At 35.2% G+C, this 27,234-nt stretch overlaps 4 protein-coding genes across 6 annotated transcripts in view; 1 reads left to right on the top strand and 3 right to left on the bottom strand.

The window, feature by feature from the left end:
* Positions 1-371: 371 nt before the first annotated feature.
* Positions 372-2,412, top strand: LOC21392721 (protein SHORT-ROOT). The gene has a single exon (XM_010104457.2). It carries the CDS (start codon positions 593-595, stop codon positions 2,126-2,128), a length of 1,536 nt encoding a protein of 511 aa, XP_010102759.1. The 5' UTR covers positions 372-592; the 3' UTR covers positions 2,129-2,412.
* A 5,656-nt stretch (positions 2,413-8,068) lies between these two features.
* LOC112092763 lies at positions 8,069-12,518 on the bottom strand. Of its 3 annotated transcripts, none has more exons than XM_024169688.1 (3): positions 12,154-12,518; positions 10,742-11,412; positions 8,069-9,275 (listed from the first exon to the last, which is right to left on the bottom strand). In XM_024169688.1, exons 2-3 carry the CDS (start codon positions 11,297-11,299, stop codon positions 8,424-8,426), a joined length of 1,410 nt encoding a protein of 469 aa, XP_024025456.1. In that variant the 5' UTR covers positions 11,300-11,412; positions 12,154-12,518; the 3' UTR covers positions 8,069-8,423. The 3 variants fall into 3 exon arrangements, with proteins under 3 accessions (XP_024025456.1, XP_024025457.1, XP_024025458.1); XM_024169689.1 differs by having other exon boundaries at positions 10,742-11,340; XM_024169690.1 differs by having other exon boundaries at positions 10,742-11,244.
* A 267-nt stretch (positions 12,519-12,785) lies between these two features.
* LOC21392720 (aluminum-activated malate transporter 5) lies at positions 12,786-14,125 on the bottom strand. The gene is made up of 3 exons (XM_024169686.1): positions 13,801-14,125; positions 13,261-13,397; positions 12,786-13,172 (listed from the first exon to the last, which is right to left on the bottom strand). The coding sequence occupies exons 1-3, from the start codon at positions 14,027-14,029 to the stop codon at positions 12,786-12,788; spliced, it is 753 nt and encodes a 250-aa protein (XP_024025454.1). The 5' UTR covers positions 14,030-14,125.
* Positions 14,126-16,667: 2,542 nt separating this feature from the next.
* The window catches only part of LOC21392719, a 16,052-nt gene continuing 5,485 nt past the window's right edge, over positions 16,668-27,234 (bottom strand). The window contains exons 4-9 of the mRNA XM_024169685.1: positions 25,181-25,239; positions 24,958-24,994; positions 24,773-24,844; positions 24,380-24,530; positions 23,327-23,506; positions 16,668-17,051 (exon numbers count right to left, since the gene is read on the bottom strand). Of these exons, the coding sequence (XP_024025453.1) occupies positions 16,668-17,051; positions 23,327-23,506; positions 24,380-24,530; positions 24,773-24,844; positions 24,958-24,994; positions 25,181-25,239 (883 nt within the window). The remainder of the gene's footprint in view (positions 17,052-23,326; positions 23,507-24,379; positions 24,531-24,772; positions 24,845-24,957; positions 24,995-25,180; positions 25,240-27,234) is intronic.

Raw genomic sequence — 27,234 nt, 5'->3', positions numbered from 1 at the left:
TTTCATCTTTTTGTCAGAAAGAAATTCTATTTCTAAAACAAAACCCAGCTAGAGCTAGTCCCATCGCACCCCCACATTCCGAGTCTTAACAGGAAAAAAAAAAAAATTACCTACTTAAGTCAGTCCTCACTCCTCATCACACAATATTAAGCTATTATAATATAATATTAAGAATAGTAATATGAAGCTATTAATATAGTATAATATAAGCTCAAAAAATAAAAGTATGAACAAACCAATAACCCAAAAAATAAAAGTGGAACAAACCAATAACCCCCCTCCCCACATTCTTCATCGGTTACACCAAAAGAAAAGCACATAGATTCCCTCCTTCTTGACTAAAACATTGTTTTTGCTTTCTTTCTTTTCTTTTTTTTTTTTTTTTTTTTTTTTGAAATTAAACTTATAATGACCAACTAAAATCCAACTCCAAGATCCCCACACAGTTAAAAACACAAACACTCGTCATCTCTTATGTTATTACTACAACAACTAGTACTACCAGTTCCACATTCAAAACTCACCAAAAGTTAGAAAACTCTCAGAGTATATTATCCCATATATTTGATGTGGGTCTTGCGTAGGTTAAAACATGGATACCTTATTCAGATTAGTCAGTCTCCAATCTAGTACCACTGATCAATCTTTCAACTCAAGCAGAACTTCTAGCAGCTCTAGATCCTCTAGATCACAAACTAACCGTTACTATCATAACCAACACCACCAACACCAAGAAGAAGAATGCTTCAACTTTTTCATGGATGAAGAAGACTTTTCCTCGTCTTCTTCTAAGCACCACCACCACCACCAGCACCACGGCCACCATCATCAGTCCGCCACCCTGTATCCTTATAACCAACCGAACCCTTCCCCCACCACCACCACCACCGCCGCCACCAACGCGAGCACCTCCGCCGCCACCGACTATTCGTTTTCGCCCGCCGGGGACCTAATCAACATCGAATTCTCCGCCAAGTGGGCGCCGGAGATCCTCCTCGAGACCGCACGTGCCATCGCGGACAAGAACTCCGCACGTGTCCAGCAGCTCATGTGGATGCTCAACGAGCTTAGCTCCCCCTACGGCGACACCGACCAGAAGCTGGCCTCGTACTTCCTCCAGGCCTTGTTCAGCCGCATGAACGACTCCGGCGACCGGTGCTACCGCACGTTGACTTCCGCCTCCGACAAGACTTGCTCGTTCGAGTCAACGAGGAAGACGGTGCTGAAGTTCCAGGAGGTCAGCCCGTGGACGACGTTCGGCCACGTGGCGTGCAACGGCGTGATCATGGAAGCCCTCGAAGGGGAAACGAGGCTCCATATTGTGGACATCAGCAACACGTATTGCACTCAATGGCCGACTCTTCTGGAAGCCCTAGCGACGAGAACAGACGAGACGCCGCATCTCCGTTTGACCACCGTCGTCGCCACCAGAACCGGCGGAGGATCGGTGGGGGCGGCGCAGAAGGTGATGAAGGAGATAGGGACGAGAATGGAGAAGTTCGCGAGACTCATGGGCGTTCCTTTTAAGTTCAACGTTGTGCACCATTTCGGTGACCTTTCTGAGCTCAACTTGGCGGAGTTGGATATAAGAGACGACGAAGCCCTAGCCATTAACTGTGTCAACTCTCTGCATTCAATCACAACCATCGGGAACCGCCGCGAATATTTGGTGTCGGCGTTTAGGAGCCTGAGGCCGAGGATAATCACCGTCGTAGAAGAAGAGGCCGATCTCGATATCGGCGTCGATGGCGTTGAGTTCGTTAAGGGTTTTCAGGAGTGCATACGGTGGTTTAGGGTTTACTTCGAGGCGTTGGACGAGAGCTTTCAGCGGACGAGCAACGAGAGGCTGATGCTGGAACGCGCCGCCGGACGCGCCGTCGTGGACCTGGTGGCGTGCTCGGTGGAGGAGTCTGTGGAGCGGCGGGAGACGGCCGAGAGATGGTCCCGAAGGCTGCATGGAGCGGGGTTCGGGCCGGCTGCTTTCAGCGACGAGGTTAGCGACGACGTGAGGGCGCTGCTGAGGAGGTACAAGGAGGGGTGGGCGATGGCGGCGCAGGACGGCGGCGCCGGAATATTCCTGTCGTGGAAGGACCAGCCGGTCGTTTGGGCTAGTGCTTGGAGAGCTTGATTGAATATTGATGAGGGTGACACGTGGCTTATGCTTGAGAGTGATTCGCACGTGTAGTATGTTTTTTTAGCACGTGCATGATATAATATGGCTATTGACATTGTGTTTGGAAGAGAAGTGGGGAAAAAAAAAAGTAAGTAGGGGAATATTGTTAATTGTTGGTTTGAATAGAAATGGAAGTACATTAATTAATTCCCATATATAACCCTTATTAATGTTAATTATTGTGGTTTTTGCGATAATTAATTTTCCTCCTTGAATTTATTGACAATATATATAGTGTTTTCATGACATATATCATGATCCTTATTTCCTCATGCAGGCATATATATATATATATATATGCATCTCTTTATATAATATAACAAAATTGGTATCGAAGTATTGATCAATATTTGTGATAATCGATTGCACACATAATATAGGACAATAAACTCGACAAAAATGATTCTATTTTGACCGGCGAGACGCAGCCTGCGCCAGTGTCTCTATGCTTAACCTATTAAGACAACAACATCAATCATTCATGCTCTATTAAACTTGAAAGCGCATATATATATATATATATATTTATATATACACACACACACCACTTTGTTATTTTCTTGACAATACATAGATATATATATTAGACAATTTTCAATCAATTTGTTTACATAAGGGGTCCAGTGGGGTTTGGTATTTTGGTGTTGTTAAGCATGATATGATATCTACATCTCAAAAATATTAAGAGCTATATACATATACATATTATATATATATATATATAATTGCCGTGGCCGTGGGGAGGTTTTGATCTTTTCAATCTTAAGCACGCTTAAATCTGCAAATTATTAATTAAGAAATAAAAAGGTCCTTATCTAGTAATGGGGTCATAGAATCTTAGGACGGCCACTGAATTGGGTCGTGTTTGGGGGAGGGGAATCTCATAAAAAGGTGTTTGGTCATTAGTGGCCAGCACGATGGCTTCAATATGGTTTGCTTCTGCGCTCCAAATTTTCTTCTTTACACTTCCTTTGTATATATATATTTTTCCTTTTTGAAAAAGTTTATCCTCTTTTATTCGACAAGAGCAAAAGAGAAAGAGAGGTAAGAGAGAGTTGAGTCCTTTTCTCTTTTTTTTTTTCTCTGGCTATTGCATGGCCAATGGCCCCCACCCACCAGCTCCATGTTGAGTGACCAAGAAAACACTTTCGTGGTACTTTTGGCCCGCGGAAAGGAGAGGAAATTAGTAAAGAAGTAGCTAGGAAAATCAAATGAAAACAAAACAAAAATTAACATACATCAAATACACACACACACACATATATCTATATATATATATATATGTGTGTGTGTGTAATCAATATCGTTAATAAATTGGTAATATTTAAGTGGGGAAACACTTCTTTTTAGGGTTCTTTTTTTTTTTTTTTTTTAGTTTTTAATAATCTTTTGATAAGACTTGCCCCCTCCACGTTGACATCTCCACTTTCCCGTATCCTTTTCCTCAGAAACTTTATATTCTTTTCTTTCCTTTATCTCTCTGTTAATATCAGCTTGATTATTATCTTCTTTACTTGTGCTTGCATGTGGAGTTTTTTTTTTTTTTTTTTTTTTCTCTTTTATTTTTTGTTTCATTTTTTCCTTTCTTGAGAAAGCTGGTTGGTGACCCATACCTTTGTTTAGCTTTAATTCCCGGGTTTTCCTTTTTTGACATTGACCAAGATGCTTCTTTTATACTCTCTCATGGGGATGGGGACAACGGTCTCTTCGTGGAAACGCATTGAATTTTTTATTTTTTGTTTTTGTTTTTTTGCTTTTAGTGCTAATTTTGTAACATATTTAGAGGATATTTAGTAGAGAGAAACTGTGTTATAAGTTTAAGTTGTTGGAGTATTATGCGTTGTCCTTTTCTGTTATGTTTTTCATAATAAAGACATACATAGAGATGATAGTATTTTCTGCGGGAACGGATCCCACAGAAAACCACCTCCAATTGAACAGGGATGAGGAAGGAGACGGCGAACGAGAATAAAGTGTTGTCCCTACATGTAGCGGGATACGGTCAAAGAAGTACTCACCACTCATAAATTTTACGTATATATATTAATTATATAAATGCAATTAGTTCATATGATTTACTACAAAAAGAAAAGGTAACTATTATTATTAGAGTTTTTTACTTTTTTTTTTTTGTAATTATCAATTAATAATATTGTTAGTTTACCGATCATTCAAAAAGTTTAAGCGGTTAAGAGGTGGGTCAATAATAATTTTTATATTTTAACACTTCTCCTCAAGTGTGAGCTGGACAATGGGCAATTGTGTGGATAAATTAATTAGAAAGCCCAACACGTGAATATTTAAGCTTGAGATATATTAAAAACTCAACACATGATGACAATTTAAATGGAGATAAAGAGTGCAATTACGGTGGTTTGAATTCAAGATCTCCTCCTATAATACCATGTTAGCTTACCAATCCATCCCAAAAACTTAAGCTGTTAGGAGGTGGATCAACAATAATTTTTATACTTTAACAAATTTAAGTCGGCTAATATTCTTTTATTTCTTATATATACTTCTAATACGTTTTGATGTTTTCAACTGTTTGTAGCTTGTGTGTTAATCATTACTTATCACTCTTTTACAAAGATTTCGTTTGCACATTTATAATTTAGTTTATTTTGTGCAACATTTAATTATTTTGGCCTTAATTTAAATTTCTACTTTATTTTGTTTTAAATTACTATAATTTTAAAATGCACTGTTATATTGACCTCAACCGTACGATTTAAATAATAAGACACTATAAGTGTCCAACCTCTTACAATATGAATGGTCTGATTTAAATTTTATGAATCAATGATTCTATTAGATGTAAGTACAATAGGTGCTCCCATTGTCCAAACAAACAAATTGACAACTCGGTTGTTTTTTCTTAGACATCGTTCACTTCGCGGATTCGAGTTTTCAATTCGAGTTGAGATGTGACATTTTTTGAAAGCTTTTCACTGTAGCAGAAAATGTTAGATGTGATATTTTTTTAGAGCTTTTTACTGTAGAAACTTAAAACTGAAAACTCAAATCGGTGAAATGAACGAGACCTTAATTTATCATTGCTTTTCCAAACTTAAAACTGAAAACTCGAATCGGTGAAATGAACGAGGCCTTAATTTATCATTGTTTTTCTTTTATTCATAATTGGCAGCAATATTATCCATCTTTATTCACCATTTCTCTTTAGCATATAGTTTAGTTTCCTATGTTTCACTAATCAAATTATGTGTTCCAAGGTCTTAAGAGATGAGAACCAACATTATTTTGCTAGCGCAAATCTTCAAAAGTTAAAATTTGCTAAAGTTGGCAAACTCATTAATTTCAGTGGAAACACCCAATTTTGCTCCAATAGAGTACAAGTCCCAAATGATGATCATTTGTTTGTTGGGGGTCAACACTTGACTTCAGAGCACAATTCAACAACCATAGCACCCCCACTCACCCAAAAGAACAAAAAAAAAAAAAAGTGGGTACTTCTTCAACCTGGGCTTGGTGGTCCAAAATGGAAAGTTTACGTTACCAGATGCTCTAGTGACCAGCTCTATAAGAGCTTGGCCACTTCAGAGATATCTAGGCACCAATAAAGAGACTTTCACAAAAAGTAGGTTTAACTAAAATCACATGCATAATATATAAATATAAATAACGTAATACTTTTTAACCGTCAGATCTGTATCAGGATATATCTGTTATACATACTTTTTCAATCTAATGTGATTTTAATCAAATCGAATAGTCAAAAACTGATATTGCCGCCCTACTGAAAAAACTCACTTTTTTTTATATTGATTATGTTTTAGTGAGTTAAGTAATTAACCACTCCTTCAAGGTCACTTTCACGTCGTTTTCCATTTGAGTCATACTCAATATAGTCCTCAACAGTTGAGGGGACCAAAATTTGGTATGTACCATACTCCTATTGATCCTGAGTTATATGGTCCCAATTAAAGTTTGTACGTCTTTTTCTCTTTCTTTTCCCTTCTTTTTTCTTCTCATATCCTAAGTTTGTTTGTTTTATGTTGGATCATATTAATGGCCGATGTAACAGGACTAAACTAAAGACAGATGCACACTCAATTCACTGTCTCGCAAGACAAGTTTGTGTTTTTGCGTTTGATAAATACTGAAGCATTATTTGTGGAAATTATTATCTAGCAGAAAGTAACTTACTTCCTTCAGAAAATTACATATTATGCCACCAAAATCAAACAACTTTAATAATATTATCATTGTTGATTTTGATATTCTACCATAATACTCTATGAAGATACATTGTTAAAAAGAAAAAATAATTTAATAGGATATTAAACATGTCCACATCCAGATAGAATATTTTCTTATAAATTGAGTCGCATAAATGTTATATCTTATGTCATTAAATGACATAAATATAAAGATGTCATTTTTTAAGTAGTATTTCTGTATTTCTCTCGCTTTGTTATAACTAATTGTAGAATTACATGATAGTTTGTCGGGTACCCGACATATTGTTGTTCTTGATTATAAAGTTAGGTACAATGGGACAACTGAAATGTGTAACTTTAATAATGTTTTGATCCTACAAAGTGAGTGGCTAAATCAAAAAAACCAACTTTCTGAAGTGTGATCATGAATCCCTTTTTTCTTTTACATTATTTTCTCTTCTTTCAGAAAACGATACTAGAACTGGACCGGGGACAGATTTGTTGTTTATTTATTTACAGTTAAAAATGTCTCAGCCTCGTTAGATAGTTATTGGAGAAAACGAAAGCCTTTTGAGATAATTTCGTGGCAAAAATTCAATGACTTCTTATTTTATATACATCACATATGATTCATGACTAAATTCTAATACGTTTTTTACGTGCCTCATGAAACCACTTAGGTTTGAAGGTTATTCAATTTGTTAAGCAGTTTATGAAGTTTATTAGGGTTAAAAATTGTATTGAGTGACAAGACAAAACAATGTGTCTGTTGTCCAGTGGTCTAATTAGTAGGGTATTTGAGAAGTATGTTAGTGAAGAGCAATGTCGAAAAGCCTTCTTTTAGATGGACGTTCTTCGTACTTCAAAAACAGAGTAAAGAGACGGATGTAGAGATAACGATATATAAATTGATATTAGGAGTACCATTCTAATAAGTGGCCAATGAGGTTGTGATTGACTGACAACCTAGCTAGAACTATGGCATCTGCGATCCCAATGACAATATAAGAGGAAATAGGTAAGAGTGAAGACGAGAAGGAGAAGAAAAGAGAGGATAATAAGTTGAATAATTATGTTATTTTTGACACTTTATAAGTTTATTTTGCTCAAAAAGAAAAGAAAATTTCTTTGGACCAAAATATTTCTTTTCAACTATGAATATGTATCTTTATTATTTTCTTTATGTTAGATTAAAATTTTCAATGACCATATCTTCTAATAGATAGTTATATGCAAATTTATAACGTGGACACTTATAAATCATACCGTTATGAATAGTGACAAAAGATAATTTCAATCGTAGAAACCCCTAAAAGAACCATCTCTCCCTCTCCTCACTTGCCTCTATCTCTCTCGGCCCTGGATGGTGTCTACAAAGCACAACTCCTTCGTGCAATTTCGCAAGCAACGAAGATCATCATCTTCGTCGTTCCTCTTCTCAATCACAAGCTTGTTGCCTCCGCTGACGAGATCTTGCATTCGCGACGAAGCTCAAGTATAATCTCACTTCTCTAATGAGTCGACGAGGCTCAACGAGATCTCACCATTCACCATGGAGGAAGAACGTGCGATTCTTATGGATTTCTCCTTTCTAGCTGATTTCATCGCATAATTTACGGCTTCATTGGATTAGCAAAAAATAAATAAATAAATAAATCCGTTTCATCGTTCAAAGGATATACAAATTGGGCTACCGTCGGACTGATAGCATCCCAGACCTTCAAGTTTATCAAGCAAACGTCCGAGTCGGCCATAGCCCAGACAATTTTTAACGTGTAAAATTACTCTATTAATAGAATTCCTATTATATGGATTCATGGAAAAACCCAGTGATGGTATCAATCAACTGAACTGATTATCAGAGAAAAAAATTCCAAACAATATATGTGATCTGTTTCTCCGCTGACTTACTCTTCCTCAACGCTAATATTAACACAACTATGCCAAAGAAACTTCACTAAAAATGCCTGATTTCATGTGCTCTGGAGCTATACCATGCCAGTGAGAAGAAAGAATGATCAGATTATTCAAATATGATACACAGATTATAAGCAAGAGAGCCATCAAATTCATTTCAATCCATTCCACCCCGGAGGAAGTCTCCATCTTCTGTGCCAGAATATCGAGACTCTTGACCATAATGGGAAACCGAAATTGTAATCAAGAGGACGGTCAACCGGTCCTCCGACAATCAAAGGCAACCACACATACCTCGAGTCCCTCAGGTCAGCCGGGTTCCACCTATCTGCCATGAAAATAAATGTACTGGGAATCGCAGGCAGGGGAACCACATAAGTGCTCTGAGCAAAGAACGTTGTGAGCCGAAAGCTTTTGCTTTTCACTACACACGGGTTACCCATAGTCTCCCATGGCCCGAGTACTGACTCTGCTGCGTGGGCTAGTGCCTCATTCGGAGCCCATCCAGAGCAGCCTGATGTGATCATGTAATAAGTTCCCAGGTACTTGAACAGAGCTGGGGCTTCCCTACGTTGTCCCACAAGAACCCTCTTCATGGTGCTCGTCACGTCAAGATAATCTTCAGTTAGTGGTCCAATATGAAGTTCACTGTTGTCCTCGGAGGAGTACACAAGATATGCCACCCCATCATCGTCTTTAAAAATCGTCATGTCCCTGCTCTCAAATCCGTGGGGTCGTTTGCTGTACAGATAGTCGAAAGGACCAGTTGGTTGATCACTAACAGCAATACCAACAGAAGCTTTAGTGTAGTTGACATCATCAATGTGCATCCACATCACATACTTCCCCGTCTTCTCGTTGTAAATCACTTTCGGTCTCTCAAGAACATTTGATTTGTGGAGATCATGAGTTTCGTTTGTTTCTTCTGCTGCCAGGACAATGCCTTCATTTTTCCATTTCCACAAGTCTTTGGAAGAATAGCAACCGACTCCAATGATGTCAACCTAAGTAAAATTTTAAAAATAATAAAAAAAAAAAAAAGTTACACGTTTGTTGCATCATTGATGAAACAAGTGTGTCATGGATCACTGGAAACAAAGAAGAGAGAAAAAACAAAAAAACAGAAAGAATGCAGCATCAATATGTCTGGAATAACAGTCTGCTCACATTAAATGGGCAAACAGTGTCTTCATCATTTAAAAAATTATTAAGCAAAAGTAGGCAGAATCTTAGCTTCACTCATAGCGTTCTAATCAGAAAATACACCATTGAAAAATTTTGTCAGTTCGCGATAGATTGGATGAATATTACTACAACAACAAGAGGTCTCAAACTTATAAGGTTTTTATGCCTTTTAACTTCATCTAACAAGAACGGTGAGTATTTCATCACTATGTGCCACCAAAGATGAAAGATGGGACCTGAGTTTTCTAGTGTGCAATCCGCAAACTTTTATACTTTTCACCGTTAGTCTTGCTCAAGTTTAAAATATTTCTATGCCTTTTAGCTTCATCTAACAAGAATGGTAAGTATTATATCTCAATGTGCCACCAAAGATGAAAGAGGAGACCTGATTTTTAAGTTTATGAATTTTTCTCCCTTAATCTTGCTTCAGTTCAAAGCTATAAGCAAACACTTAAATACCATCTCATACCCAATAGAGAGGAGAGGGCAGGATTTGCAGAAAGAGCCAAGAGGTAGCAGAATTTTTCCTGCTCTTAGAGTATTTTAATCCTTTTTTTTCTACAGGACCAATCAGAGAACACTTAATTTTTAAAAAACTTGGGGCCCGTTTGTTTCATACACTCAAACTCAAATAATTGATTTTGCTACATTGTTTTATTCTCACAAAAAATTTGAGTTTCAAATGTCAGAATCAAGAATCATAGTTGGTAAAATATCTACATGGAGACAACCTGAGAGTAAGTTGGAACACTAAAATTGAGAACTTGAGTTGTTTATGTGGGAGAGAACATTGTAGCAAAATGGTTGAATTTAAATTTTTATGAGAGAAAACACTATAGCAATAGAACTTGAGTTGTGAACAGAACAAGCTAAGACTTAGTTATTTCCATAGGATGCTGCTATTACTAAAGCATTTCTTTGTGCTTTGCAAGCGCCTTGCAATATTTCTTCGAGCATGAATTTGCCGCACTGGACATTAAGGAGATCATAAACTACCCAAGGGGAGAAGGAAAACATAAAAAAATAACCAATCCAAATTCATATAGCATTGACTGATTAATTTTATTTCAGACCTTGGACACAAAACTTGCCTTGCTCAGCTCTTTGAAGAGGTATAGTTAATGTCATTTCTTCTCCAGGAGGTGTAAATTCTCATGGTTGTACTTTTGAATATTAAGAAGTTTGCAACTTCGAACTCTAGAGTAATAACCATTGACTAGCATTTGTATCCCTCTAAGCACAAGGACTGAGAATTAGAAAATTCTTTCAATGTAAAACAACTTACCCGAGCTGCACCCTTTTTATGAGCATGATAGGTGGGCCCATCTTTGTATTCTCCATACCAATAGTACGTCCTTGTCCTTTCATCATAAAGAATTCCACCTCCATGGGCTTGAATAGGATTCCCATCAGTGTCCAACCAGATCCTACCCGGGTAATAATAAAAGCTATCATTCCCCGCATCCTTCATCGGGTCTATAGAAGTCTTCTCACCAGGAAAGAATGTACTCCTAAGTTGGGAATTCTCGTCAAGAAATTCATCTATAAGAGTTGTTGGCTTCTTTGGCCTTCTCTTTGCAGCGCGCGGAGATCGCTTCCCCTTAGGCGGAGGGATTTGGATGTTTTCCTCCTCCACTTGTTGAAGTTCACGCAACTGTGGGTCGTGAATCATACGGTGTTGGATCTCTCTACCTGTCCCATCCTTTTGGCGAACAAGGGAGTATATTTGAAACATGAGAAGACAACCAACCAAGCTCCAGACTGTGGCAGACATTGAACATCTGCTCCCTGCAGCATTGCAACGTAAAGTGGTCGGTTTCCTGTATTTGTTCCTCATCCTCATTTTTCACCTTCTCTTTATTTTTTTTTATCTCCAAGATAGTGCTGCAAATTAAAAACAAAAACAGCCTATGGAGATCCAAAACTCCACCAAATATAATTGACAACCGCGCTAACCTATACATTTTGCAGAAGATTAACCTCATGAATGTTTATGGGGGAAAAAAAAAAAACAATTCAGCACAAATTAGGAACTGAAACATGTACTAAGAAGAATTCTTTGGTATGATATGAGTAAATACTCTATCCGTAAGACAGTTTTTAACTCTCAGATTTTCATCGGCTACTGTCAAATACTCAGATTCTGAGTTGATTTAACAGTAAAAAATGTACCTAATTCAATCTGACAGTTAAAACTTATATCCTATCATTAGGGTATATTTTCATATTCTACCAGACTACCACAGAATGTTGAGAATAACCAACTCCTTAACTCCTATCAAATATTGAAATTGCCCTTCACTAACTTCCATAACTAGCTTAAGCAATCAGTAAGAAGATAAATAAATAAATAAATATATATATATATGTGTGTGTGTGTGTGTATATATATATATATATTCAATCCCCACTTATCAAACCAAAACGATAACAAAGTTAAAAGTTGAAGAAGAATTACAATTGGGATCCCATGTCAAAAATATCCTTCACCATAACTAAATCCTTATCCAAATAAAGCAGACTAAAAATGAAGATTGGCAATTGAAATCAAACGAACGGACCCATCTCAACACCAGATTAATCAAACAAATGGGAAATGAAAAGACCCACTTGATCATCACACGGACCAATAAAAAAATGAAAATAATAATGAAATAAAACAATTAAGCTCGATAATTAGAGCTAAAAGATTCTAACCTGAGAACACCCGAACCATGAAGGACGCCAAATTCCCAGACATTACCACTTTTCTCCGCCGATGTTTTTCTTATCGTCGTTTTCTGATTATAGTGAAATGATCCAGTTCAAAGAAGAAAAAAAAAAGATAAGGGAGAAGGGAAAGCAGAAGAGAAGTTGGGTTGTTTACTTCTAGTGGAATTCGGATCTGGGTTTGATGACGTTGACTTGTGACCAAAGGTCTTCTCTTGTTTGGCTCTCGAGAAAAAAAGAAAAGAAAAAGAAAAAGAAAATTGCGGCTTCAAGGTTTCACTGAGATTTACTACAGAAAAGATATATCGGGAACTTTGGGTTTCTTTCTTCCTTCCTTCCCTTCTCTTTTATGATTTTTATTTATTTATATTACTAATATTTTTGCCTCATTCACGCGGTGGCTGCTTTAAATAGTTACTGATTTTCCTTGTGAGTGAGAATTTGACAGTTAGATTTCCAAATGGGCCACCGTTTGAATGCTGTGTTGTTCCGTTCTGTCACAAGTTTTCTAGCACCTACTATTATGCATACAAGATATTAGGAAAAGGAAAACAAATATAAAGAATTAAAAAAAAAAAAACAGAACTTCTTTTGTGACGACACTTGGCCTGTTCAGTTCGTTAATTCGAGTTGAGATGTGATCTTTTTGTGAAGCTTTTGACTCTACCAAACAAGTCTTTACCAATAAAAAATTCATTGGTACAACCCCTATGATGACGAAAAGATTCGTTGCTATAAATGTTCTCGCTAAAATGGTCATTTATAGGAGTGATACTGAACATGTGAAGTCTGCCTTCCCTTAGGCAAATGAGTGGAATTGTGTATTGAGTAGATGATATATGCATAATTGGGCATGTTACCTGGATTTCTGAAAGTATACATCCGTGCATAGCCATGACCGTGAATGCGCAATGCCTTAGTGCCCCGCCAACTTTGATATAGTTTTTCCATGGATAGTTGAAGCCCTTGTAAGGGCCATGAGGTGGCTCCCATAATGCGAAGTCCAACTGCGAAATCGCCAATCGCGTTTCATGAACTAATTTAGCTCCTACTTGAGGAAAAGGACTAGAAGCACAAATGGTAAGATGAACTCACTAGAGTTTCCTCTTGGGTTGAAGATTGAACAGCTGATCTATAGCCACTGTATAACTGGTCATCAGAAGCTTGATATATGAGAATTTTTGAAGGAATCCTCTCATATTCAACACACTCCAAATATCCCTTAACACAACCTAAGCAAAAATAAAGTGACTCAGATCAAGTAATTAAAAAGAATAAGCATCTTCTCCAATGTTAATGTTCATGTCAATACTATATTTAGCATAGAAAAGTGTACTCCAATGTATAATGATATTTTAATGCTACATTTACTTTTTTTGTCATAAATTTGTAACCTTAGAACTTGTAAAGGAAATTTGTTTATTGAATTATTAAGTAAACTTCTTACTAACAAACAGAATCAAATATTACAATTTGACACAAGTACAACATTACATTGGATTGGAGGGTATTTTTCTGTCCAAATACCAAATTTTGATATTGGCACGGAGATTCTGCATTGCAATGAAAATGCTAGTATACAAATATTTTTAGCCTTTTAGGCACGTAAAACACCGCTACATACATAAAACTTACCTTCCAAAGAAACAGCAACACCCCTGAAATTTTTAACCACCAACTTGTGCAGATCTTCCCCTGCCCAAATGGGGAATATACATATACTTACAACCAAACAAATCCCAGCACCAACGGCAATAAGCATCAACCGGTATAATGCCGTTTGGAGAAAGGCTTTACTCGCAGACGTCAAGACTATACAGTATGTCAACAAGAACACACGAAACCCATATTCGTATGGCTTCATTGGCGGGTACTGTTTGGCATAGCTAGCGCAAAATCCTAAACATAACGTAAAAAGAAGATATGTCAAAATTTAAAAAAGCCTTCCTTTAAAAGAAAAAAAGAGTTTTTTTTTTTTTTTTTTTTTTTTTTTGCGAAATTTGGAAGGAAACTTTCTTAAAAATATTTTGGAACTTTCACCTACGTTAATATACTAGTGGGCCAATTTTTTATCTATAAAATTTACATAAAATTACATAAAAGTAAAAAATACGCAGATTTAACGGTTAGAAAAATCTGATCTACCAGTACTCTAAATGTACTCGAGGATCTCCCAAACAAAATTATCAAATTATGGACTTTTTTTTTTTTTTTTTTGGCCAATCACCATTGAGTCACATAATATGGAATAGGGGTGGGATGAAACTTAAGTTTAAGAGGACGCAGATTCAATCCCAAGTCATTTTAGATTTTTTCTTTTTTTTTAAAAAATTTCATTGTGTTTTTGGGTACGTATATTTTCACTTGGTTTTATGAGAAGTAACAACGATTATAAATGAATGGAGGTTGGTATGTCAACACATCAGGACTAGATATCCAAATAGATGAAAGTCATAAATTATAATAGTGGGGTGGGCTTGGACAATAATTGAAAATAAGTGTTCATGGGGACAGGAATAAGTAGGTACAATGTTACAATTTGAAGATTAGTTTGACCCATTTTTTGCATCGATAACAATTTTTCTCTTTATGTATTCAGATCCCCTTTTCATGGATCTGAAAGGGGCAGTCAAGAAATTGCTTAGTTGGGAATATAACTCTCAAAAATTTTCCCCAACCTAAAAGCAATGTGAAAAGTCATATTTTTATTTGGACGAAAGGAGAAAAGATCATTTATTCTAGTTTATCAGAGATTTACAACAACAACAGCAAAAGAGACAAATATTTTAAAGTCTGGCATCCGAATTAGTCCGATAAATGTAACTTTTTTCATATTCTTATATAACATCATTTGATCATATGTGTAACACTCGATTTATTTAAGTATAACATTTAAAAAATATAATTGAATATGTAATTTGAGTGTTACACTTAAATAAAACAAAGTGAATGTTACCCAATATAAACAGGAGAAAAGATCATTTATTCTAGTTTATCAGAGATTTACAACAACAACAACAAAAGAGAAAAATATTTTAAAGTCTGGCATCCGAATTAGTCTAACTTTTTTCATATTCTTATATAACATCATTTGATCATATGTGTAACACTCGATTTATTTAAGTATAACATTTAAAAAATATAGTTGAATATGTAATTTGAGTGTTACACTTAAATAAAACAAAGTGAATGTTACCCAATATAAAAAATGTTACAATAAAATACTAAAAGAAAAAATTATATTTATTAGACTGTAAAAGTGTTACACTTAAGACTTTGCCTAGAGTAAATAAGGTAGAACTATTTGTTATGTAATTACAGAGCCAATTATTACTGAAAATGAACTAACAATACAAGAATACAGTAAAATCTTAACATGCATATCTGGTCTCGTCTTTTCTATGGGAACCTATATTGGACAGCATTTTTCATAATGGAGAAATTAAAGAGAAAACAAATGAGTTTATTATGATTAATATAATGACACTTGGATGATGAATCAATAATGCTATGTCGTATATTGTTATAATATGATTCTCCATATATAATTAGATTTAGTAATCAATCATTACAGTTCATAAATAAAAAAAAATTATTTGAAATGAAGAAACGCGTACACATTTCTATCGAAAGAATATAGAAATCCATATTACTTTTTTACTTTTAAGGACAATTTATTCTTCTAGCTAGAAATCCATATTAAAAGTCAACAATAATCATAATTATAAAGGCTGGCTTGTTTGTGCTCGTTCTTCTATTTATCTCTCAGACACAAAATTCAAATTACTTTTTTCCTCCTCTTTTATGATTTCAAGCATTCAATTCTTCCCCGTCCAAAATGTTAATATATATTTTTAAATTATTCTAAAATATGCCCTTACTAAAAATTGAACTAGAAACAATGTACAATTTTAGAAAAAAAGTTTCTGTGATGATTAATTTTAAGTAAAAATAGCCAAAGCATATTTCACGGTATAGTTTTATAATTTTGTTTTCTTATTAATTGGTTTATGATTCCACCAAACTCTGAAGAAAATAATAAATTACACAACTGAAACCAAGTCAAATACTCATGTCCAAACTAATGACATTCCAAAGTCGTATTATAATTATTCTCAATTAACATTACTTCCTCCTACAATAATCTCCATGGTTCAAATATTTGTCTTACGACAACCATGGTACTACATTATACTTTTCAATTCTCTAGTCATTCTTTCATTATCCAATAGCAAATCTTTACGGTGAAGACATTCTGCTCTATACACCTGTAGAAAAAGATGCTTTTAATTATTGGAATAATTTTTTAACGGTCAGATTTGTACATGTTCATAAAAAATTATAGCGCGCCACACAGAACTATTTCTATTGCATATCTGACCGTTATAAAATAAGTCCAATGATAAAAACACAATTTTCACTAATAAAGTGAAATAGCATGCTCCACTGTAAAGACTCTCAGAAATTAATACAAAAAGGTATACCTTTCCTTAAATAAACTTTCATAAACTATATAATCTATGTATGATGTCTCGTGGTTGTGGCCTTATGGAACACAAAGAGAAGCATCTTCCCTTATCTTGGACAGCTTTTGTGACCCAAAGCAACACCAAAACCACCATGAAAATGGAAAGTGAGAACATGGATGACCACAACAATCGAACCGAAACTCGAAACGGCACGCATTCGTGCAAAACGACATACGAAAACTTGTCCTTCACTAGTTTGCATTCTGTCAATCTTTGCAAGTCCGGATATATGTTCAACAAATCCTGGGTAGAACGACTGTAAGCCGAGGCCATGTTGTAAATTGCCTCGCTCACAAATTTTCCATCTGTTTTGCACCTTTCCTGGTCTTCTTCATAACAAGTGAAGCTGGCAAGAACCTGCAAATTAATAACTTATTATTTTAATTTGGAACGAATTAATTTAAACTAACTAGTTGAATAATTTTTTTTGAAAAAAAAAAAAAAATGAGGGCATCCCCTTGATTGATGAGAGAACTGGCTCACATGTTCTCTGTTATAATGTGACTCTATCTTGAAGATGGCTGTTAGTTTTTATAAGTTAGTTACAAATAGTTAAGACTGCAGTTTAATTGTTTGGTAACCGAATTAAGTATTTTAACCACATAGTGGTTAAGCTTAACTCTGATTGGTTATATTAAAAAATTCTATTTGTTGTATTCGTATAAATAGGTGTCCTTAGGAGAATAAAGACAAATGGAAGATTACATACTCTACGCGTGTATTTTCTCTGTTTTAGACTGAGTTCTTAGGTGAGAGAATAAATGAGAGCTGTGAGGTTTTTTGGAAAAGCTTGGGATATTTGAAGCTTGTTTTTGAGAACCCAAATCTTTGTAATCTTGTGACAATCCTGTTCATAGTAGATTAAACTAGGGGAAAAACCCCTGCCTTGGATTAGGATCTTTTGATCCGAACCAAGTAAATTTTGGCGTGTTTGATCTTGTTCGTTTCTGTTTCTTCAATTCTTGTTGTTCTATTGGTCTTCACTCTTCAGGATTCACATATGGTATTAGAGCATGGTTCGGCTATTGAAGATCAGTTCCGCTACTTTTTCTTTTTCAAGAATTGACGAAGAATTCAAGAATTTGAAGATGGGCTCGGCAAAAATGGAAATTGAAAAGTTTGATGGGCGTGGTGATTTCAATCTCTAAGGAAAAAAGATGCAAGCAATCATGGTTCAACACAAGTGCATCAAAGCCCTAGATGGATTTCCCAAAGGTACTAAAGAAGAATACAAAAAGGAGGTACACGAACTTGCCTATAGTCTGTTAATTCTGAATCTGTCTGACAATGTTCTTAGACAAGTTGATGATGAGGACACTGCTTCAAAAATCTGGCTGAAACTTGAGTCTTTGTATATGAAAAAGACTCTCTCGAATAAAATTTCTTTGAAAGAGTGACTTTTTAGTTTTAAGATGGATTCTGAATCATTAAAGGATAATCTTGATGATTTAATAGAATAATTGTGAATTTGTCAAATATTGGTGAGAAAATTAACAGTGAAAATAAGGCTATTATTCTATTGAATTCATTACCGGAGTCATACAAGGATCTCAAAACTGCAATCAAGTATGGAATTGATAATCTATCCCTTGAAGACGTTGTTGGAGCTCTAAGGTCTCGAGAATTGGAGCTGAAGACATACAAGAAAGGAAGTTCCAGTGGAGAGGGATTACATGTTAGGAGAAGGCCTGAAAAGAGAGACAATTCTAAGAATAAGAATAAGTCCAGATCGAAATCCAAGAATAAGACCACTAAGACTTGTTGGTTTTGTCAAAAGAAGGGCATATAAGGAGATTTTGCCCTGATAGGAAGAAATCTCAAGAAAATTCTTCTCAATCTAATTCCTCTAAATCTAATTCGGTCAACTTGTCTTAAGGTTATGATTCTGCTGAAGTGTTGACAGTTACTCAATCAGATTCTAAGGATGAATGGATTCTTGACTCGGGGTGTACTTTCCATATGACCCCAAGAAGAGATTGGATGATGGATTTCAAGCCCATCAATGGAGGAGACATATTCATGGGCAACAATAATTCCTGCAAGATCGCTGGAATTGGAACTGTATGTTTCAAGTTATGGGATGGAACATACAAGAAACTGGATAATGTAAGATATGTCCATGATCTGAGAAGGAACTTGATATCACTAGGGATGTTGGACTCAGATGGCTATTAATATAAGCTAGAAAATGGGAATCTCAAAGTGCTCAAGGGCTCTTTGGTTGTGCTAAAGGGCAGTTTACAACATGGGCTCTACATTCTACAAGGAAAGGTTGTTACTGGTATTGCTGCTATGGCAATAAATGGCTCAGATGAGACTCAGATTTGGCATCAAAGACTAGGCCACATTAGCATGAAGGGACTTGAAGAACTCTGCAAACTTGGGGTTATCGATTCAAAGAAGATCAATTCTTTGGGCCTATGTGAAACCTGCATTCTTGAAAAATCACATAGGCTGAAATTTTCTCCATCTACCCAGAGAGCAGAAGGCATTTTGGACTACATTCATTCTGACTTGTGGGATTCAGCTCAGGTACCATTCTCTCTTTCCAATTCACAATACTTTATCTATTTCATTGATGACTACTCTAGAAAAGTCTGGGTATATTTCCTGAAAACCAAGAACCTAGCTTTTGAGAAGTTTGTAGAATGGAAGACATTAGTAGAAAATCAAACTAGAAAAAGAATTAGAAAGTTGAGAACTGATAATGGTCTTGAGTTCATGAATGAGATTTTCTCAGGGTATTGCACTAATATTGGTATAGATAGGCACAAGACTTGCACAAACACACCTGAATAAAATGGCATTGCCAAGAGAATGAATAGAACCCTATTGAATAAGGTTAGATGCATGTTGCATGAATCAGGCCGAAATAAAAGATTTTCAGAAAAAGCCACCTCCACAGCTTGTTATCTAGTAAATAGGTCTCCCTCATCTGCCATAGGATTTAAAACCCCACAACACCTATGGACAGGTAAAGCTCTGAGGTTGTCACATTTAAAATCCTTTGCCTGCATTGCATATATGCACAAAAGTCAGGGAAAACTAAGTCCTAGAGCTAAGAAGGCTATATTCATAAGCTATCATATAGGTGTTAAAGGGTACAAACTTTGGCTGTTAGATGACAAAAATGTGTTGTGAGTAGGGATGTGGTGTTTAATGACTCTGTTTTTTATAAGACTGACCAACTAACCAATGAGTTCTCTGAGAAATCAGATGAGCATATTTTTTGTCTTCCATTTGAGGTGGAGAAGTCAGGTGACAGGGCAAATAGAAATAACAATGATGGTGAAGACCGTAGAGCATAACATGGAGCAGGTGGAACACAACACACTGCTGAAACTGAAATACAACCAGAAATGAACCTGCCAAAATAAGAGCAAAACCAGAATCACCACTATCATGATGCTGCTCAAGAACCCGAACCTGACACTACACTACCACCAGAACAAGTCACCTCCTCTGGTGAGGATCTCTCACAGTATATGCTATCACGGGATAAGACTCGTCAACAGATACATCCTCCTCAGAGATTTGTTCAAGCTGACATAATATAACATGCTTTGAATGTTGGGGATACAATTGAGCTTAATGAGCCTGTAAACTTTGAGGAAGCATGTGGCAGCAGAGACAGGGAACAATGGCTCAAAGCAATGAAAGAAGAGATGGAGTCTCTTCATAAGAATAAAACTTAGATCCTTGTTGAAAAATCAAGAGACAAAAGGATCAAGGCTGTAGATGGATTTACAGAAGAAAGCCCAGAATCCCGTGCGGATAACACCATTCCATCTTAAATGGGAATGATATGTATTAGTAATGTTTTAATTAAAGATTTTGAAGTTTTAATTAAATTCATTACGAGCATCGTTTTGATTATTTTCTTTAACTATTATCTTCTTGCATATAACACTTATATACAATATTTAAGGTCACATAAATAATCATGAAAATTTCAGTGACACTCATAAAATATTCAAAAGGTCACATAAATAATCATGAAAATTTCAGTGATACTCATAAAATATTCTCAAGTTGAAGGTATTGACTACCATGAAGTTTTTTCTCCAGTAGTCAAACACTCATCCATTAGGCTACTTCTTTCACTGGTTGCAATTCAAGACTTAGAGCTGCAACAACTGGACGTCAAAACTGCTTTTTTGCATGAAAATTTGGAAGAGCAGATATTTGTGGAGCAACCTAAGGGGTTTATTAATAAGGGAACTGAGGATAAGGTTTGTCTACTTAAAAGGTCTCTATATGGATTGAAGCAATCCCCGAGACAATGGTACATGAGGTTTGATGATTTTATGCTTCAAAGGGGATTCAAGAGATACAACTTTGATCATTGTGTGTACCTCAAGGAGATTACTGCTCACATATTCATCTACCTTTTAATTTATGTAGATGACATATTAATAGCTTGTAGAGATAAGAAACAAGTCCAGAAACTCAAAGACACTCTCAAATCTGAGGTTGAGATGAAAGATTTAGGAGATGCCAAGAGGATACTGGGGATGGACATCAATAGGGACAGGAAGAAAGGTGTTTTAACAATTTCACAATCCGGGTATGTAAAGAAGATTGTCAAGTTTTTTGGCATGACACATGCAAAGATCACAACAATTCCAGTTCCTGCTCATTTCAAGTTAAGTTCTGTTAAAGGTGAACTCTCTCAAGAGGAAGCTGATTTTATGAAGAAGATTCCATACTTAAATGCTGTTGGAAGTATGATGTATACAATGATTGGAACAAGACCAGACATTGCTTATGAAGTGAGTCTTGTTTGTAGGTTCATGAGCAATCCATCTAAGAACTATTGGAATGCAGTTAAATGGTTGTTTAAATACTTGAAAGGATATGCAAACCTTGGTTTGGTATAAATGGCTACTGTGACTCAGACTATGCTACTGACCTGGATAAGAAGAGATATGTTACTGGTTATATTTTCACACTTGGTGGAAATGTCATAAGGTGGAAGTCAAATTTGCAGCCTATCGTGGCATTATCAACTGCGGAGGCTGAGTACGTGGCTTTAACAGAAGCAATTAAGGAAGCCTTGTGGTTGGAAGGTATCACCAAGGAATTAGGAAACAAGGAACATGCTGCATGTGTTCATTGTGACTCACCGAGTGCAGTCCATTTATCTAAGAATAATATGTTTCATGAAAGAACGAAACATATTGATGTTATATTGCACTTTGTTAGGGACATTATTTAACAAGGAAAGGTCAAAGTAGACAAGATATCTACATTGACAAACCCTGGGGACATGTTGACTAAGGCAATTCCATTGAGCAAGTTCAAGCAACCCTTGGACTTTCTCAACCTTCTTCCAACTTGATTCTCTTTGGTGATTAGGGGTCCTAGTTTAATCCACTGTCAAATCAGAGTCAAGGTGGAGTTTTGTATAATGTGACTTTATCTTGAAGATGGCTATTAATTTTTATAAGTTAGCTACAAATGGTTATGACAACAGCTTAATTGTTTGGTAACCGACTTAAGTATTTTAACCACAAAGTGGTTAAGCCTAACTCTGATTGGTTATATTAAAAAGTCCTATTTGTTGTATTAGTATAAATAGGTGTCCTTAGAAGAATAAAGGCAGATGGAAGATCACACTCTACGCGTATATTCTCTATGTTTTAGACTGAGTTCTTGGGGGAGAGAATAAACGAGAGCTCTGAGGTTTTCTGGGAAAGCTTGGGATATTTGAAGCTTGTATTTGAAAACCTGAATCTTTGTAATCTTGTGAGGATCTGAGGGTGTATTTTGTTCTTCTGTTCATAGTGGATTAAGCTAGGGGAAAACCCCCTGCCTTGGATTAGGATCTTTTGATCCAAACCAAGTAAATTTTGGCGTGTTCGGTCTTGTTCGTTTTTGTTTCTTCAATTCTTGTTGTTCTATTGGTCTTCAAGATTCACATTCTCTTATTTATGTTTTCTTTCATATTGCTCCAATAATATCATGTCATGTGTTCAATGTTAATTAAAAGTCATGGTGTTAAAATATTTTAATTTGACATGGCATGATCTTCTTAAGAGGAAAGGAGTAAGGAGTATTTGACGTGCCAGGAATGTAATGTGAAAGGTAATGAGATTGAAAAGGAAAATAAAGTAATAAAATTAAGAGTCATTCATTCATTTTCATGCATTTACTTAACTATTAGATGGTGTAATGGGAAACAAACTCATTCCTTCTTTATGTTTACTAAAATTAGAAATAGCAATGTTATGAATGTAATCACTAAAATGTCATTTTATACAATTAAATAATCATTGATTGTATAATTATTTATTAACGGTAAAAAAATAAATTTAACATTCATTCCTTTTAACAAGGAATCAATACTAAGAAGAGTAAGAATTGATATTCTTTTTTCTCATTTCTTATATTGCGCGAGGTCCATTAAATCTCTATTACTAATTTTGTAAATAAACACTTAAAATAATGGGAAAGGTTTCTTTACTCCAAAGTAAATATGACCTTAATTAGAAATGCATAAGAGTTGACTCATAATTACCAAGAGTTACTAGCGGATGCCAATATTATTTGGACTAAATTGGGGGATAAATCTTTCAATGTAATATTTCCTTTTCTATATGCATATATGTAATTGGTAATTGGTTGCTTACATGTGGCAAATGACCAATTGGAATGGCATTCTTTGGACAGCTTTCTGGCACATAACTGTAGTTAGGAGCTCCGTCAAAAGGATTGCATACATTTACAAAACCAGATAAATACTGATCACCATTTAATTGTCCACCTTCTAACTGAAGCAGTCTATGATAGTCTGGTATTTTAGAATTCAACTGCAACATAATGACAACACGTAAATTACACAAAAACAATGGATTAGTTATTATTAAATTTAAAAAAAAAAAAGAAAAGAAAAGAGAAAGTGAGGATTTAAGGTGAATCGGCAAACCATATCCACAAATTAGAACAGGAGAAAACTCAATAATGAGGAGCACTATAAATGGGCAGAATCTAGTAAGTAATCAAAAGACTAACATCCTGTAAGCGTTGCCTAATAAATCAAAAGCAGTCACAACTTTTGAATGAAAAAAGAAAAAAAAAAAAAAAAAAAAAAGACAAAAACTAGAAGTCAACACTAAATTTGGTGTTGACATTTGAGGGAAGAGTTAGTTATTTACAATTGGCTCATATGTTTTTCTCAGAGAGAGATCAGCTATAAATAGAGCTCATATCTTTCTCAGTTTTGCATCATATTCTCACATTTCAGAGAGAATTTTCATAGTGTGAAAGAAATTTAGTTTCTCCAGCTTTTCTTCTTTTGTGAGGTGTTTCTCCTATTTAAATGAGAGTGGTTCTTATTATTCTCTTAGTGTAATTTAGAAAGAATGTTGTAATCCTCATTTTTCATAGTGAAATTTTCTACACTTATCATGTGATTTTTACCTTGTTTCCTTTGAGAATTTTTCACATAAAATACTATATATCCATATTATCTTTATTTTTACTGATTTCTTATTTTGCTACTAGATTTACCAACACATCCTAAAATTAAAAGATTTCCTAATCTGAAAATTGATATAAATAACTTCAAACCACTAATAAAAGTAAGTGTATATATAATGTATTAACTTTAATAATCGTAATTATAAGTAAAAAATAAAAAATAAAAAAAAATAGCAACCACATATATAGTAAACGTATTATACCTGAGTTATAAAATTATAAACAATGAAGCCAATTTCAACCATCATTTTATCTGAGGAAGAGGGATCCATGCATGGCAGCATTGTGCTGAGACTACTATTTTGTGGGTTTACTTCAAACTCTTCAAAAGCAGAACATGTGTCTTCCGCGAAACTGCTTTGCAAAATATAACATTTAATTGTCCTTGATTATAAGATCACTATATATATACACGTAATATGTAATTATGAATACATAACAATTATTATACATAACATGATATTAGAGAAATAACAATCAATTATATTTTTTGTATTATTTTTTTCTAACATTAACATTACATTTAATAACTGTCATCGTTTTGCGTTACGTTAAAAGAATTTTTTAGGGCATAAGAAACTTTACGTGGAACTCACGTATGAAGGAAGAAATCGAAGCCAGTCAAAACCCAGAAGAGTGTTGTTAATATCCAGCACAGACAAATAATACTGCACCACATTAAAAAGCCAAACTGATCATGACAAATCCTGAAGCTCATATTTTTTTTATTTATTTATTCTTTGTTTTTGGATTAAAAAGAGAATTATATATGCATACTTACAAAACAAATCCTGGGTACCAGTGCAACAGGATCAGAACTGATCATCACCCAAAAGCAGCAATATCCATTAGTCTAATTCCAGTTCCACGTTATTATAGTTTTAATTAATTTTACGTTATTTACAGAATTGATGGGATAACCCAATAAAAAATAATAATAATAATAAAAAGGAACGACATGATTTCGGTGGCTTATAATTCACATCAACAAAAGTAAAACTTACCTAATGCCCCGATGATTAACACTAAGTTGGTTGTGACAACCAAAACATGTACGACGTACCTATAACACAAAAAAGTGGAATCAATTAATGCTCATTACAATAACAAAGCTAAATAAAACTAAAAATCACTTTTTCAGCTAAACGATATCGTATCTTTTTCAGCTAAAGTCAATACATATAGTGGACTAAATTTAGATTCTCCATCAAGTTTGATATTGTTTTTGCTTATGCTTTTAGAGAGATAAATGAGAACTATGGCTTTTGATTCATGTTTGGAACCATATTTTTAAAGTGCATAATTTTATAGAAATCAAAGGATATTGGGCCTAACTCAACCTAACAAAATCGGCTTGTTAGGGGAGGATTGCCTTCACCTTATTAAGTGGATCATGCCAATATCTCCGGCCAATGTGGGATTCTAATACGCCCCCTCACGCACAACGTGGATCATGCCAAACCGCTGCGAATAAGTCGATATTGGAGGACCCAACATTGCAAAACTGGGCCTGCTCTGATACCATTTTATAGAAATCAAATGATATCAGGTCTAACTCAACCTAACAAAACTGGCTTGTTAGGGGAGGATTGCCCTCACCTTATTAAGTGGATCATACCAATATCTCTAGCCAATGTGGGATTCTAATACGCCCCCTCACGCACAGCGTGGACCATGCCAAACCGCTGCGAATAAGTCAATATTAGGGGACCCAACATTACAAAACTGGGCCTGCTCTGATACCATTTTATAGAAATTAAAGGATATTGGGCCTAACTCAACCTAACAAAACCGGCTTGTTAGGGGAGGATTGCCATCACCTTATTAAGTGGATCATGTCAATATCTCCAGCCAATGTGGGATTCTAATACATAATGAGATAAATATGATATTTCTATCTTTTTATGGTCGCAATAAAAATGTTACAATAAAGTTTATAAATCTGATTGATACAGTTTTGATACATGTTTTAAGATCATTTTACAACAATAACAAGCCTTAATCCCAACTTAATTGGGGTTGGTGTTATAAATTTCACTTTTCCACTTAGCTCTGCTCAAATTAAACTTTCATGAGATCTAGAATGTCTTTCCTAACTAGTTCGGTCCACGTAATTCTTGGTCTACCCCTCTGTCTCCTAGTATTAGGTATAAGAATGTCCTCCCAAGTATGAACTGGTACTTCTAGCAGTCTACGTTGGACATGCCCGTACCACCTCAAGCGGCCTTCGTGGACCTTATCTTCTATTGGTGCTACACCTACTTTACTACAAATAATTTCATTCCTTATGCGATCCATTCTCGTATAGCCACTTATCCATCTTAACATAAGCATTTTTGCCACACTCATCTTAGATATATGTTGTCTCTTAATGGCCAAATTGTTGGGAATGATGTCCTAGAAGCATAAGATGTAATATGATATTTATTATTTATTTAATAAAATAGTTTATTCATCATTTTATGTGTATATATTTGTGAATATTTTATGAATATCAATGAAAATTCCATGATTATTTATGTAACCTTAAAATTGTATATAAGTGTTATATACGAGAGGATAATGTTTAAGGATAATAATCAAAAAGCAATGTTCATAATGAATTTAATTAAAGTTCAGAATCTTTAATTAAAACATTATTAATACATGTCATTCCCATTTAGAATGGAACAGTGTTATCCGCACTGTTAATATGGTGAGATATTGAATGAGTGTATTTCGCATAATGAGATTATGTGGAACAAGGACACAGACACAATATGAATTTCTAATAATTCCGTTAAGTATAGAAATTCTAATTGAGTCTACCGATGGTCATATATAGGATGGTCTTAATCTTGAGTTCTTAACAGACTCCTATTTATGGATTTGTATCTTTTGATTTACTTAGTACAGATTCTGAGATCCTGAATCCTATTCCTTGTATTTCGGAGACATGGTGAAGTAGGTAGCTGGGAATGTTATTACACGAGATGGAATCCATCCTTCTTAAGAAAGAAGTAGATAAATAATTCTCTTAAGGGTTGATTCGGTACTTGGACCAGTAGGAGCTCCGATT

The sequence above is a fragment of the Morus notabilis genome, unplaced genomic scaffold (assembly GCF_000414095.1).
Source record: "Morus notabilis unplaced genomic scaffold, ASM41409v2 Scaffold29, whole genome shotgun sequence".
Classification (NCBI taxonomy): Eukaryota; Viridiplantae; Streptophyta; class Magnoliopsida; order Rosales; family Moraceae; genus Morus; species Morus notabilis.
The sequence above is the reverse complement of the archived record's forward strand: the minus strand, read 5'-3'. Positions and strand labels throughout refer to the sequence as shown.

Bases quoted from the DNA above. Each gene is read 5' to 3' on its own strand.
- LOC21392721 (XM_010104457.2), top strand. From the start codon at position 593: ATGGATACCTTATTCAGATTAGTCAGTCTCCAATCTAGTACCACTGAT.
- LOC112092763 (XM_024169688.1), bottom strand. From the start codon at position 11,299: ATGAGGATGAGGAACAAATACAGGAAACCGACCACTTTACGTTGCAAT. The intron at 9,276-10,741 runs GTAAGTTGTTTT...AATTTTACTTAG, and splicing joins ATAAAAAGGGTGCAGCTCGG to GTTGACATCATTGGAGTCGG.
- LOC21392720 (XM_024169686.1), bottom strand. From the start codon at position 14,029: ATGAAGCCATACGAATATGGGTTTCGTGTGTTCTTGTTGACATACTGT. The intron at 13,398-13,800 runs GTAAGTTTTATG...ATTTTTGCTTAG, and splicing joins TGTTGCTGTTTCTTTGGAAG to GTTGTGTTAAGGGATATTTG. The intron at 13,173-13,260 runs GTGAGTTCATCT...GCGATTTCGCAG, and splicing joins CAACCCAAGAGGAAACTCTA to TTGGACTTCGCATTATGGGA.